We start from the raw sequence: 15,498 nt of genomic DNA on the forward strand, positions 1-15,498 counted from the left end.
GGCCATGCCAGTTTATAGTCGCACACTCAGTTGCCTGCCTACGCTGGTAATTCAATTGAAGCCGCTGATGAGTTAGAGTAAAGCCACTCCACACAATCACTTTGAATCCTGCGCTCCCAACACGAGAACTCCTCCAACATCATGATAAATACTCCTTCCCCTCCCGGCCCTTGCTAAACTGTCGACCACATAATAGCAAAAGCCATGCAAGCAATCCCGCATAACCTACTTCTCCACTCCCACTCTGTCGTCCAACCGCAGAAACCCTCGTGGATCCGAATGTATATAGAATGGACTGATGAGCCTCCTAGAGTCTGGGGTGGCCAAGCCCATCATATATGAGAGAAGATACCGTGTGGCAGAATGACGTTCTCAATGCCGTGGCAGATCCACAGGCAAGAAAAATATACGGGAAGGGGATGAGTGATAGTATATCTTGATGAGAATGCAAGCGACCTGGCTACATTGTGGCTACTTGCTGGTGTTCAGCTTCAGCTTCTCCACTACGCCTTGTCACACCTATTCCGGTTTTAGAGGAGAAGAGGATACCCCATGCCTGTGCATATTATATAGCTTTCCATTTGATTCTAACATTTATAATGCGTTATATATATATATATATATATATATATATACTCCTTTTAGAAAAGTGGCGGATGTATTGATTTGGGATGAGCTAATGACTCTATATTATATTACCAAAGGTAAAAATCGCATTTACATAACTTAGAGTGAAGAATTAAATCTTGTACGGTTTATCATAATGTCTCAGAAGTTTAATCGCAATCGAAATCTAGGGTATTAGTATTGGAAGTCATACAGAAGCGACACGATGCCGTTGAAAGTTAGAAGAAAATAACAAAAGTTAAAAAGCGGCGAGTTCTTCAAATTAAATGCCAGCAGAAACTCGTGGAGCACGGAAAGGGGGGGAAAAATACGTAAAAGGAGGGGAGATTTATGGGGAATTGAGACTTAAGGACGGAGCGGGCCAGTGGAAATATTTCTCCTCCTAATTTAATCCAACACCATTATTCCAGCTTGGATTTTCAACCCTGGAGATTATGTCATTCAAACATCGTTGTACATCTTTACATGACCATCTGCAACGAGGATCCGGATCCAGCATCCCTTGTATACACTCTGTCAACTTTCGAAGGATATCAGCAGTGTCCTTCTCGTTCCCGCCCTTGAATATCCCTGAGCAGTCGACCTTGGCTGCGAAATCAGATGGCAAAGTTGGGACGAGACCAGAAGGCCTGCGCTGGTGATGGTAGTCATGCTGATAATGCTTCATCCGCTTGTTGGGTGAACAGGTCAGATCACACAGTGCCATTTGACGCTCCATTCGGGTCTCAAATTTGTACAGCAGTTCAAACAAGATGACACCTAACGCAAAAACGTCTAGGCTTTCGTCGACGTTGAGGATCTTTTGTATCTTACGATTGCGTACCTCATTGCCACCGTGGCCGTCGCCGTTATCATCAATTTCGTGGTGTATGCGATGCCGTGAGGAGGAGCAAGGCGATGTGATGATGGGGGGTCGATAGAATTCCGTACCAACAGGGCGAATAGGGGTACCGGTAGAATTATACACGGAATCGAATAACACTTCATTTTCGTCTCCAAATCGGGATATTTCCGCAACGAGGCCGAAATCGCCGATGCGAGGTGTCGTGTACCATGTCCTTTCAATGCCGGCTTTCTCGCATGTTGGGCAAACTGGGTTGTCCTGCACGCCAGCCGGAGAGAGGAAAATATTTGCAGGCTTCAGGTCACGATGGACTATGCCAGTAGTATGCAGATACTCAACTCCTGCCAAGACTCCTAGAATGATTTTGAGAGAGGGAACGAGATGGAAACAATGATGGGGAGCTTTCGGATCTAACGTAACGGGCTTCGCGATTAGGTATTTTGCCAAGCTCACCGGATGGAGAGACATTTGAATGTGTAACATCAAAACAGGATTAGGTTTCACAAGGCCAACTTTCTGGCTAACATGGCACCTGGAGCCAGTATGCCCCATCCCGTCAGTAAAAACATCATCATTTGTCTCGCTCTCCGTTGTCGTTTGGCTAGGGGCTGGGAAGTCGAAATGCCGTGGAAGAGACTGGACTTCGTCGTCTCCAATATCAGTCTTACAACTCGATTTCTGGAAACATTTCCGTTTATTATGTCGTGAGCTGGGAGAGTCGGACGAGGGCCCTGTTTCTTCAATTGCACTTTCACAATCTTTAGAGGAGTTTTCAAAGACGATTCCATGGCTAGAATCCTCAAAAACGATACTAAAGTTTAAATCATCGTTCTGTTGTGATGACGATACGGGGCTCAAAAGAGGTTGTTGATTATCGTCCATCTCGCGATGATGAACCGGAAAACCAGTGGAAGGTGACTTTAGAATTGGGCCACTGGGGCATTCAGCCCAAGCACCATAATAACGTACAACGTTGGGATGCTCTAACCGGGCAAGAGTCCTAACCTCCTTCAAGATATTATCCAGGGCCAGCAAACCACATTCTTGCACCTGTCTTAGTCGTTTCTCGCCCAGGGGTATTTTTTTCACTGCATAAACTTGACCATCGACATGATGTCTCACACGGTACACAGCACCATATGAACCTCTACCAATCATGGCTTCCTCTTCAAACTCAATCCTATATCGAGAGCCAGGGAAGTTCATGGTTGGTGCATATAAAGCAGGCAAATTGATGGGAAGATGTGGAAACGGAGTACGTATATGCCTTACGAGATCTGCGATATTTGGCAGCATTTGCTCGTTGGGAGCTTCAGCATGGGCCTTATCAGTAATGCGTCTCTGAAGATTAGGGCGGGAAGTGCGTTGTGGCGTGAAGTTCTTTATGTTTTCAAGATCGAGGCCTTCTAATTGTGTTTGAAGTTGCCCAACGTCTATCGTTCCCGCAGCCTGTCCGATGACTCCCCTAGATGGTGGATGAGGAGACCGGGAGTTCAAGTCCGCATCCCCTAGAGCAGCCACGCCAAGCACATCGAGATTATCCCGATAAAACTGTCTCGTGCTTTCCCAATCCTCTCCGTCGACTCCTCCTGCAATAACGCCGTGATTAGACAAGAACTGGGACTTGTAGGCGTACATATGCCGTCCCAGGAATTTAGCCTCAGGAGAATCTCGAGTATATTGTCCATGAGATTCAGGTTGCCCGTTGAGGATATCAGCAGCGCGGCTTTGGCAGTAGAATTCCAGGAGGGCGGCTGTCATCATGGCGGCCTGCCCTTCTGCATTGAGGTCAGGTATATCCCCCTGGTCAAGACGACCGCTGGTTTCAATTTGCTCATAATGGGAAGTTTCATATTCGTGAGGGGGTGAATTTTCCACAGTATCGGTGCTTGCGTCTGTCGGAACCTTTTTGGGGTGTCCTGGCTCCCATCCAGTGGTATCACTAGGGTCGAACTGTGGCAGAGGCTCGGAATCTGAAGACGAGACGTCTTCTGGAGAACGGAACATGGAAGACATTATGCGGCTTTGTCGTTGCGCAACTTTGTACATGTACATGCACTTCTCCAGGCTCGATGAGACTGGCACGACGGAAAAGGCTAAAGAGTGACAAACGGAAGCAAACACGAGCAAGAGGGTATATAATCATTTCAAAAAGGAGCGTATAGATGGACAGCTCCTAACAAATGAGTGTGCCATCTGTAAATAAAAGCAGCCTTCTGGAGCATATGGAGACTTTAAACGCGATTAGAAGAACAATGCCATGTTTTGAGAGGCATATTCAACTGGAGAACACATGAAATAGTGAGCAGTGAAGTGAAGAGAGAGTGTTTTCCAAGTGAATCTAAGCAATTGAAAGTGGTACCATAGAGATTCTCGAGCAGTCGCAATGAAGGTTTAGAATGCCTCAATCAATATGGTGATACTAGTACTTGAGCCTGTGAGTTTCGATTAGATTCCATACAATGTAGCTCAAAGGGCGTCGGAAGCTTGCCTCTGCCTAAGAGCTACTACACAAGTAGCTGTTAGAATTTGACTAGAGAAAGAGAGAAATCGTCTCAGCAATCGGCATTGAATCGTGGCGTCTCAATATCTCCTTGTCGATGTCAAATTATGACTGGTTGTTGTGAAGGCTCCACCGCGTGAAGCCCAGACGGGCGTCGAGGCTGAATGTATCCAGTTACAGTACAGTCGTAATAGGTCGGTAATCTAGTCCTTTGTTCGTGACGCCTAACTCGCTTAGGATAAGGTAAGTGGCTACACAACCAATAAGCATCAGAAGAGTGTGATCTGTATACAGGCCTTACCAGATGCAATAAAATCCAAGCTACAAATTATTGCAAAAGCTAGGCAGAAAAGTTGCAAGGCGATATTGATTCACTAAAAACAAGCAGTGATGAATGTATATATACTAAGGAGTAAAATCTAATTCTCCGCACAAGGCCTCCAGGAAGAGGTCAAAGTCTAGTTACAATCGACTCCGTCATAACAATATTTGCGCCATAGTTCCCTGAAACCATTGGAAAATATCGTACAGTACATCATTTACACAGGAAGCGTATGAAGCATAAATTTGGCGCACGGCCTAGATACAACCAAGATATCATTTGTAGCTCATGGGATTTTCGACAGTTTATCAGCCAACCCAACCATCTGCATCGGCCATCGCAGTAGCGGTCTCCAACTCGTGCCCAGAGAGCGATAAATCGCTTCGAACAAATGAGTCGCCCAACCTTGTGACCACCAGCACGAATCCAGCCTGGAAAGAACGACACAGTAGTGCGCAAGAATCACCAACGCCATGGGTTTTCGGGCCTTCAGATGGGCGAGGTACGCTTCCGGAAGAAGAATCGGCCAGCGAAAAACATTCTCCCAACTTGAAGCAGGTCGCTCAAATGAGATACGAAGCTCGCGAATCGCATGATTATTCGCATCTTTTTCCTCCGCGCTCAGCTGGGTTACATGGTCGCCATTGCAATCGTGCAGATAATCAAGTGCATTTATGACGTCCTTAGAAATCGGTTGGGATGCATTAATAGCAGGGCGCCGGATCATTGGCCCTAGCTCCCCCTTCTGTATGATCTCCCAGAACGTACTTAGGACGCTCTCCACACCGCGAAATAGAAGGAAATCTTGAAGAAGTTCCGCAACAGGTTCGCCCCCACCGGGTCTGCCGACAAATCGGGAGAAAGCAAAGGCTAGCGCAGCGATGAGACTCGAGAACGCGAATACCGCGTTGCAGTTTGATGGAGTGATATCATTCAACACTGGTCGAAACGCCGCAAGGGCAAGGTGCTGATGCATGGTGGCTAATTCGACATATTTCCGACGATTCGGGTCGTCATTGCTGCTGCTCTCTATGAGGTGAAGTGCTGATAGAGATAAAAGCCCGTGCATTAAAAAAGGGTGAGCAAGCGCTTCTTTGGGGATAACGGTTCTCCAAATATCGATATGTTCCGGGGTGTTTGAAAGTGTCGTACAGGTCACCGTGGTGTAATGGTGCATAAGCTTCAAATCATCAAGATGTAAATTAGATGTGAACTGAGGATTCGTGCTGTCAAAGGTGGTAAAGATTTCCAGCTGGTCAACAGTTGATGAGGAAATGGGCATTGAAATTGAAGGGAGAGAAACAGGCGGCAGCACGGGAGGGGGTCTATTGACGATCGTTGATGGCCAACGACACGTGCTATTATTCGCAGGTACGGCCCCAGGAGGGGTTGCGAATTGGCACTCAATATTGTGCTTTTTGCAGTTGCCGCATGGCGGCGGCGTCTCGTCACACTGTTACAATGTAGAGTTAGAATGTTGCAGATGGAGTTGTTGATAGAACAGGACGACGAGGCCTAAGTCGTTGTGATAATGATATTTACTCTTTTTGTCTTGATACAACTGGACTATGGTGAAAACGAATGGCCTAGTTTAAGCTTCATAATCGATATATCTCCATACCTTTATCTTTCTTCTCTTGCATTGAAGACAACCCAAGCGGGACTTTCGATGGCTCCTTCTCGGCGGCATCGAGAATAAGAAAGGTGTAATTACTTTTCTCACTTCTGCGTACGTATCAGATCATACGCATGAATGGTCGTAGTAAAGAAAGTCATGGACATAACATTCAAAGCATAATCAAATCCTCTAGAGCAAATCATTGGCCAAGATGGCTTAGCAGCAACCGCTCGCCTAGATCCTGGACACCATGTATAGCTAAGTACCGGAGGAAAAAAAAGCTTTAAACATCTTAAGAAGACGCATAAAAGCTCTCTGAACAATCTATGCGCGGATATGACTTTCTCAGTGGAAATAGAGATCCAAAATTTCCGCCGAAGTCGTCCAGAGAAGAATGTGCCAAGCCGCCAGTGTTTGGTTACGTAATACGCACATCAAAGTAATTCCACGCAATAATTAGCTGGTGGAATACCTCGAAATACCAAGGAGGTATAAACACGTATGATTGGCTGATCGTCACATGATGAAATCGCAACCAATTTGCTCAATCAGGAAATTTATCGACTCACTCCTCCTGGCATTGAAGGCCTGCGAGAATGCATATGCATGTCTATTTAGGCAACTTCCGTTCGATTCGTTTATTCGATTACTTCCAATGTTGCTTCGATCCCGAGACAGGAATGATACTTCATTTGTCAGCGAACGAAATTCCAAAGGGATTGATCACAAGGTTTTGTAATTATGACAACCTTGAAGCCATGATTACCATATAATGAAGGATAGCCGTATCCTAGATGCGGAAGCTGTTCATGGATCGGAAAGGGATCTACCATTGATTCTCTGAGACAGCCGTCATCGAATTCGGGTACTACATCGTATCTATCTAACTAAGTGAACGCGTTTGGAACACCCCCCCCCCCCCCCTAAAGCTTTAATTTCACAAGCCTTGCCATTTAATGGTTCGATCAAAAAACCTCATGCATGGACAGAACGTTTCAACCACTCCAGTCCTCGGGAGGTTCTATTCCCCCGGATTTGCCTAGTCTCAGACATGCATGGCAAGTGACAAGCTTCATTAGAGTGAATTTCTTCAGTCAGTCAAGAGAACTGGAAAATGGCAATTGGTTCCGCATATGGTTTATGCGAGTATTGGGGTTTGCGATTTTACGTGCAACATATGACTGTTCAACCTGAACCTGGACGGAATGATAAAGTATCTGAGAACAATGCAGCATGTTGATGTGTTGGATCGGATGCTTGGCTTTGTTTAGTTCCCAATGAACTGTATGCCTCATTATTTGCGATTTCCAAGCTCTTCATGTCTTCAAGACCAAATTGTTCTGAAGCATCCGTCAACTTTGAAAACTTCAATGATTGTTAGGATTTTCATATGTCCATGAACACCCGTTGGACATGGAGAACTTTCATGCCCTTATTTTGTCTCACTTGACCTGCTGTGATACCCTACTGAATAAATAAAGTGACTCTCTGACAAGGCCGGCGTTAGGTATGGCTTTGGATTCCAGAATGTTGGGACAGATAGATACCTAACATTTTGACATATCCGCTCCCGTCTACTGGAGGATTGGTACCAATTTATCAACCGAGGGTTTTACCGGCCACATTGCCTTCCATCATGAAGTTTCATAGAAGAGCTTCAGGGGCCATCCTATAATATAACGACAAGGTGTTACTTGTATGCTTTGTCACTCGATTGTGTTTAATTTTAAGGCACTCCACATTGCCGACATTTCGTGTTGTTCCACTCTTTCATGCAGATCGGGTTACACCAAATTTTGGGCTTTTTGTGCTCCCACATCCCGCCCCGGCAAGTACGTTATTTTTTACCTGCAAAGGAGGAGACGGTTGAAGTTTCGACAAACTTTGCTAGTCATTATTACACCACGAGCCCAGTTTAAATTCTTTGCAGCCAATACATGGCTCTGCTCACCTTCGTTCTTGAGCAAGGGCTTGGTAGACGCCCATTTTCTTGTTCGTTCTACTTACCAAATTACCAAATAATGGCACTTACCAGCGTTTTATTACATATGTTTCCTTGTTCCATGATTGGTAAGTTTTGCGACTCGCTCTACCTACTCCACAGATTGTGGGGAAAAAAAAAAAAAAAGTCTCATGGCACTTCTTCTGCTAACCCCTTCATGTCTTGCATTATTACATTAATACAGTATCAAATCACCTGCATGCTGAGGCGAAACTCAGTCCTGCTCACTGGACCAAGACTATCTGGAACAGTCTTGCATCATGGGCACCGATCTCATTGACAATTGCTCCCCTCGAGATTGATATCCTACAGATTTTGCCATCGTGAAATCATTTTCACTTACTAAAGCTGCATCTAGCCTACAGCTATTGTCCCGTGAGACGTTACAGAATTGGTCACTCATTTTTCCGGTCATGATCGAATCAACATCGGGCGTCCTCTATACCATTAGTGTCACAACGACATTCTCAAGAGGAACGCTCAGGCCTCTGTCTCAATGTCTTTCTTCATTCATCAATTCACTGCCCTCTCACAACAATCTGCTCAAGGTGTTGGGAAATTGGGGTCAGAGCTGTGTTTGACGCATTGCCACGCTAGGTTCTGTTAAATAAGCCTAATCGGTGCGCATCTCGGGTCAAGTAACGTGCTCATTCATTGAGGATTGCTGAGAGTAAAAGTAGCCCAACGTCCTTGATATTTATGTTTCTATTTACGTCACTCTCTAGTTTTCCGTCCCTGCCAGATCATTCGTTTCCCTTCGTTTTATGTGACTTTTCTTTCTCATTCGAGTATCCCATTAGCATTTTCTATCTTGTGCTAAGCGTTATGCCCATTCAGTCTGTTTGCCCATAGAATTTCAACTCTTCAGTCACCAATCATGAGGCAACATTTTCTGGCCTCTCTCATATCATTTTGGAGTATTATGATAATTGGGACCTTGGGAGGGTCCGACGAATGGGGTAAAAACAGGCAAGATCTCATTGACACCGGGGCATGCCTGCTTCAGCTGCAAACAAACGCAAGCCATCAACTCTATGAAGCACTGAGAGGACGTCGAGATACTCGCCAGGATGAGAAGGCAAGAGCTTGTAACAACGGCCACGACTGTGACGACTATCGAATTGATGACCGTGGGAAAAAGAATCATCGCCTATGTACGCCGAGTACATTAACTATTCGGAAGGAATGGTGAGTTAACACAATTCCTTCTAAAACAATTCACACGCTGATTTGAAAAACCTAATGTTTCTTTGCCTAGGCGGTTCTTGTCCAAAGCAGAAAGGAGGAAATACATTGAAGCTGTGTATTGTCTTCAATCCAAGCCATCATTGTTTACGGAGGAAGAAGCACCAGGCTCCAAAAATCTTTTTGACTCGTTCGCTGTCGTTCATATTACCAAAACCCCATTCATCCACGGAAATGTAGGTTTTTGGTATATGTGCACCGTCTCATAGTATCCAAGTGCTTATAGTTTCTAGTTCAACTTCCTCGCCTGGCATCGGTACTTCGTCTGGGCATATGAGAAGGCTCTTAGGGAGGAATGTGGATATCATGGGATTAGCCCGTAAGAATGCCTCAATCTCACCTAACTTGTGGCCCATTGGGGATGTATGTACCCATGTTTTGACCTTTCAACAGTTATTGGGAGTGGGGATACGACGTCTATGATCCGCAAAAATCTGCTCTCTTTGATGGCTCGCCTTATAGTTTTGGGAGTAATGGTGCTCCATTGGCAGAACGAGACCCAACGTACCGCCTACCGCCTCCGCCACCATTTCCAAAAGTAGAGGGTCGCGAGTTTCCAGCTGGAACTGGGGGAGGATGCGTCACGTTTGGTCCCTTTTCAGACATGACCACCAATTTAGGCCCAGTTGGAATGCCCGGGGGCGACCTAACCAATCCATTGCGCTACAATCCCAGATGTCTGATGCGCGACATGAACCCATTCATAGGCCAGCACTACACCTCTTTCAACTGGTCGACGTGGACTATCGAGGAGAGCAGGGACATTGATGAGTTTCAATCTCGTCTTGCCGGGGCGCCAGGCAATGAAGACCAGAAAGATTTTCCGCTGAACTTCTTCGGGGTGCATGGCGGTGGGCACACGTTTTTGGGTGGGATGACTGGACAACGTATGTGTAGTACTCTCCCACCCCATATTTTCCGATGCTCTAGAGAAACTAACATCGTTATCCTCCAGACTCAGACTTTTATTCTAGCCCTCAAGAACCAGCGTTTTTCCTGCATCACGGCCAAATTGACCGCCTCTGGTCGATCTGGCAGTGGTTAGATATCGAGAAACGACGGAATGCAATCTATGGAACACTTACACTCGCCAATATACCTCCTACCAGGAATGGAACTTTGGACGACATCATCGATGTGGGACCACTTGCACCGCCAGTGCCTGTACGAGAGGTTATGAGCACAATCGATGGGCCGTTTTGCTACTTTTATCAATAATCCCAAGATCACCCATAGCCCTTAGCTTCAATGTCTTTTCAATAGTTGTCCGCTCTATATATACGGATCCCTAGTCTGACTTCGTTTTTTGTTTTGCACGATTAGGGGATGCCAGACTCGACACATTTGTCCATGAAATGATTTACCAGAAGCAGGTGTTGCAGGGTTAAATAAAGTAGAATAATTCATAGAAGGGTGTACATCTCGACATAAATGTTAAATTTTTAATTCACATTTTGATCGGACAAGACACAATTTTCGTTCCTTTTTTCCAAAGACAACGCGTCTCTGCGATATTTATCACGTGGTTTAAACTCACGCGTCCTTAATTGGCAATTAGGCGTGTTAATCCCGGCATGCAGCTTCCCGCACGCGTAGTAGGAGATTCAACCACCTCAGTCAATCCCAAGCAAACCTGGCGTCTGTGAACGAGCTCGTTTCCGGATATGCTTCAGGAAATAATTACGATTCCACTACGACCTCCACAATGAGCTCAACTATGCTAAAACCTCCTCAAAAACGAGTTCTCGGCGATGCTACCATCAACCGTCACAATGTACTGCCGAAGTCACCCAGTACCGCAAAGAAGCGGAAGCTCGAAGCTGAACAGCCCACTATCGGAATTAAACCGTCCTCGCAGACTGGCAACAGGAAACTCATTTCCTCAGGCCCTCGTCAATCGCAGCAGAAAAGCCAGTTCGAGGAGGAAGTCTTGGAGAAGCTGACGCAGGACATTTCAGGACTGAAGGAAAACAACTCGGAGAAAGACCAGCAGTGGGCTCGGCCAAGTTTGGATAACTTTGACGCATCGCGAGACAATCTTTGCTTCCAGCAAATTGAAGCGGAGGAAGGTACTATAGGGGGCGGAAAGCAACCCGCGGTTAAGCTTTTCGGGGTTACTGAGGTAAATTCATTTTAAGGCTTTATGAATTTTCTTTTCATTCTAACGGGATCCTATTTTTATCTAACTAGGCTGGCCATTCGGTTCTCTTACATGTTACGCATTTCCTGCACTATCTCTATGTGGCTGCCCCGGTCTCGTTTGCTCCAACGGACTGTGAAGGATTCAAGGCATATCTCGAGCACGAAATTGAGATCCATCACCCAGCTATACATTCAGTACAGATGGTAATGCGAGAAAACCTATTCGGCTTTCAGGGAAACCAGAAAAGCCCCTATTTGAAGATCACAGTGACTGATCCGCGACATATCAACAAATTGCGAACGCTGATTGAAACAGGCAAGGCGAATTATCGAGGAATGTGGAGAGCCGATGCTGATGGGATATTGACCTTTGATAATATAGAATATATTTTACGGTTTATGATTGATACAGGAGTAAGAATTCCTTTGCTGGCCTCACTTTCTCCAACTTTCTTTCTGTTCGAGTTTGCTCTGGCTAATTAGTTTTGAAGATATCGGGCATGTCTTGGGTAGAAGCACCGGCTTCCAAATACCAAATCCTCCCGATGGTCGAGCGGATGTCAAATTGCCAAATAGAAGCTACAATTCATTACCGTGACCTCATTGCCCATCCCAACGATGGCGAGTGGGCAAAAATGGCACCACTCCGAATCCTTTCTTTCGATATTGAGTGTGCTGGTCGCAAGGGTGTGTTTCCCGAGGCCAATCAAGACCCGGTAATTCAAATCGCCAATGTCGTTACACGTTATGGGGAATCAAAACCTTTTATCCGAAATGTGTTTGTTTTGGACACATGTAGCTTGATTGTCAATACCCAACTTTTGGAATTCGACACTGAAGAAAAAATGCTGATGGCTTGGAAGAACTTCCTGGTGGAAGTTGATCCAGATGTTATCATCGGATACAATATTGCTAATTTCGATTTCCCCTACCTTCTTAAGCGCGCAGAACATCTCAAATGTTCGGGATTTCACTTCTGGTCCAGACTAAAACATATCCCTTCTCGGGTAGGGGACGCAAGATTTTCAAGCAAGCAAATAGGAAATCGGGAATCCAAGTCTACTAACATTAGCGGTAGAATTCAGCTTGACCTCCTTCAACTTGTTCAGCGGGATTATCAGCTGCGAAGCTACACCCTAAATTCGGTATGTGCGCAATTTTTAGGAGAACAAAAAGAGGATGTTCATCATACAATGATAACAGAACTTTTCAATGGATCCCCGGATTCGAGGCGACGGTTGGCTGTTTACTGCTTGAAGGATGCATACTTGCCCCAACGACTTATGGATAAACTCATGTGCCTTGTCAATTATACCGAAATGGCGAGAGTTACTGGCGTGCCTTTCAATTTCCTCCTTTCCCGTGGACAACAAGTCAAGTTTATCAGTCAACTATTCCGTAAGGCTCTCGAACAACAACTGGTTATTCCCAACTTACGGAACGAATCAACTAGCGAACAGTACGAAGGAGCAACAGTCATCGAGCCTATTAGAGATTTCTACGATGTTCCGATAGCTACCCTTGATTTCGCGTCTCTATATCCCAGTATTATTCAAGCACATAACCTTTGTTACACCACTCTTTTAAAAAAGTCAACCATCGACGCACACCAGATGAAAGAAGGAGAAGACTATATCGTGACACCAAACGGGGATAGATTCTGCACGTCGAAAGTCCGCAAAGGACTCCTGACTCAGATCCTGGAGGAACTTCTTGGAGCGAGAAAGCGTGCGAAGAAGGAGCTTGCAGTGGAAACGGATCCGTTCAAAAAGGCTGTCTTGAACGGACGACAACTTGCTCTTAAAATCAGCGCCAACAGCGTTTATGGACTGACTGGCGCAACCGTTGGTAAACTGCCATGTTTGCCGATTGCCAGTAGCACGACTAGTTACGGCCGCCAAATGATTGAGAAGACTAAAGAAGAGGTAGAGGCTAAATATACCATCGCCAACGGGTATTCTCACGATGCTAAAGTTGTGTACGGTGATACGGACTCCGTAATGGTTAAGTTTGGAATGAAAGACCTTGCAGAGGCGATGAAACTTGGCCAGGAAGCAGCTGATTATGTTTCATCCAAGTTCATTAATCCCATAAAATTGGAGTTCGAGAAAGTGTATTTCCCATACCTCCTCATCAACAAGAAACGCTATGCTGGTCTCTATTGGACCAGGCCAGACAAGTATGATAAAATGGATACCAAGGGAATTGAAACAGTCCGCAGAGATAACTGCCGTATGGTGCAGACGGTTATCGAAACTGTCCTCAGGAAAATACTCATTGATCGGGACGTTGATGGTGCCCAAAGGTATAATCTCCAGTTTTATTTTCTTTTTCTTATTCCCTTTGCGCGGTTTATTAACCTTTAATCTCTTCCCGATAGTTATGTGAAGGATACGATATCTGATCTACTCCAAAACAAAATCGATATGTCTAAACTCGTGATTACGAAGGCCCTCTCTAAAAAGGATTATACAGCGAAACAAGCGCACGTCGAGCTGGCAGAGAGAATGAAGAAGCGCGACGCCGGCTCTGCCCCAACTCTGGGTGATCGAGTTGCATATGTCATTGTTAAAGGTGCTGGAGGATCAAAGAATTATGAAAAATCGGAAGACCCTATATACGTGCTCGAAAACAACATTCCAATAGACACGAAATACTACCTCGACAATCAGCTCGCGAAACCTCTCACACGTATCTTCGAGCCCATCCTTGGCGAAAAGAAAGCCGGTCAGTTGCTCACTGGAGAACACACTCGATCCATCTCAGTCGCAGCCCCGACATTGGGTGGCCTGATGAAATTCACTAAGAAAACGCAAACCTGTATGGGTTGCAAGAAGCCCCTTACCGGGAAAGAGGGCTCTGACGGCGCGGTTTGTCAGGATTGTCGCCCGCGGCTCGGTGAGCTGTACACCAAAACTCTAACTAAAGTGTCTGATCTGGAGGTGAGGTTCGGGCGCTTGTGGACGCAGTGCCAGCGATGTCAGGGCAGTTTGCACTGTGAGGTTATCTGCTCAAGCAGAGATTGTCCGATATTCTACATGCGAATGAAGGCGAAGAAGGATGTTGAGGATGCTGAGAAGGAGTTAGCGCGCTTTGATCACGACCTAGGGGCCTGGTGAGCGAGTTGGATATGGGCGGTAGTGTATTTCTCTATTTACTGGCCGCTTGGTTATGTGCCTGCATTCGCATTTGGAATATGTCATGCGGGAATGACTTGCTTGGTTTTATGACATGTATAGGTTGTCGAAAATATGTAGGGACCCTGGTTTTTCGCGTCTGTTTTCTTATTATTTGTTTGTATGATCATTGTCGTATTGTTGTTGTACGACTACATCTCATGGTAATGGCACATTTTTCTATTCTCTCTTACCTGTATTGCCTTGTTCGTTTCCGTTATTATCTTTGATCATGGCTCCATAGTCGTCTATCCCCAATATCCTTAGTATCACTGGCGCTTCTCCCCTCCGAGACTTTTATCATGTTCTTTTTCGCCCACCTTGCTATTCTTGCGTGTCCTCCATTAGGTATCTGTGTATGAATGGTCCATTGCACTGTACATGCTCACCGATGGAAGCACCGTTATACCCCACATCCCAAAAAATCAAGTAGTGACTGATTTAATGATATGCAAAAATGACGACATATCTGTTGTTTCCCAAACGGCTAGTTTAACATTCTCACCTGAAGCTAATTTAAACTTAACCTTTTCATGGTGCATAATTTTCTGCCCCTGCAATATCCTCTTTTTGTCATTCTAGAAAACATGAAACCTAAACAAAATGTTTGACGTCGTTCAGAGCACGCAGTGGATGGGTTAATTACATCGATGAACTACCTACTACCTGAGGGGTCATGTATATACATATAGATGTAGCGATTGTGCTGTACTTACTCGAACTACTGTTGAAGGAGCATGCGCACTTACATTACCTGCTGATGCCAATAGGAGATGTTTTTTTTTAGCCCAATAGAAAGGGTTTCTACACACAGGAAACATCCGGCAAACCAATATCCACACCTATATATCTTTACAAGTGCTCTCCAGCCATTGGTCATTGTCACTGGTAGGAAGAATCAGATATTTGGGAGAATGCGCGTCTGAAGAAATAAATTCAACAGAGATAATGTCGAATCCTAAATCCTGTCAGAAGCTCGCTCAGTTTTTCAATGCCACCCCTCGCTTGTGTGCATACAT

General features: G+C 45.3%; 4 protein-coding genes across 4 annotated transcripts; 2 read left to right on the plus strand and 2 right to left on the minus strand.

Annotated features, from left to right (window-relative positions):
- Nucleotides 1-745: 745 nt before the first annotated feature.
- On the minus strand, nt 746-4,082 carry HCBG_07465 (eukaryotic translation initiation factor 2-alpha kinase; the record flags this gene model as incomplete). Its single annotated transcript, XM_045434514.1, has 3 exons — nt 746-3,753; nt 3,834-3,906; nt 3,963-4,082. The coding sequence occupies one exon, from the start codon at nt 3,485-3,487 to the stop codon at nt 1,010-1,012; it is 2,478 nt and encodes an 825-aa protein (XP_045284721.1).
- Nucleotides 4,083-4,346: 264 nt separating this feature from the next.
- Nucleotides 4,347-5,986, minus strand: HCBG_07466 (C6 zinc finger domain-containing protein; the record flags this gene model as incomplete). Its single annotated transcript, XM_045434515.1, has 2 exons — nt 4,347-5,749; nt 5,918-5,986. The coding sequence occupies 2 exons, from the start codon at nt 5,984-5,986 to the stop codon at nt 4,583-4,585; spliced, it is 1,236 nt and encodes a 411-aa protein (XP_045284722.1).
- Nucleotides 5,987-8,793: 2,807 nt separating this feature from the next.
- HCBG_07467 (tyrosinase central domain-containing protein) lies at nt 8,794-10,379 on the plus strand (the record flags this gene model as incomplete). Its single annotated transcript, XM_045434516.1, has 5 exons — nt 8,794-9,104; nt 9,175-9,337; nt 9,395-9,480; nt 9,555-10,048; nt 10,117-10,379. 5 exons carry the CDS (start codon nt 8,794-8,796, stop codon nt 10,377-10,379), a joined length of 1,317 nt encoding a protein of 438 aa, XP_045284723.1.
- A 487-nt stretch (nt 10,380-10,866) lies between these two features.
- Nucleotides 10,867-14,422, plus strand: HCBG_07468 (DNA polymerase delta catalytic subunit; the record flags this gene model as incomplete). The annotated part of the gene is made up of 4 exons (XM_045434517.1): nt 10,867-11,283; nt 11,352-11,717; nt 11,795-13,608; nt 13,684-14,422. 4 exons carry the CDS (start codon nt 10,867-10,869, stop codon nt 14,420-14,422), a joined length of 3,336 nt encoding a protein of 1,111 aa, XP_045284724.1.
- Between the last annotated feature and the right edge of the window lie 1,076 nt (nt 14,423-15,498).

The sequence above is a fragment of the Histoplasma capsulatum genome, assembly GCF_000150115.1.
Source record: "Histoplasma capsulatum G186AR genomic scaffold supercont2.12, whole genome shotgun sequence".
Lineage (NCBI taxonomy): Eukaryota > Fungi > Ascomycota > Eurotiomycetes > Onygenales > Ajellomycetaceae > Histoplasma > Histoplasma capsulatum.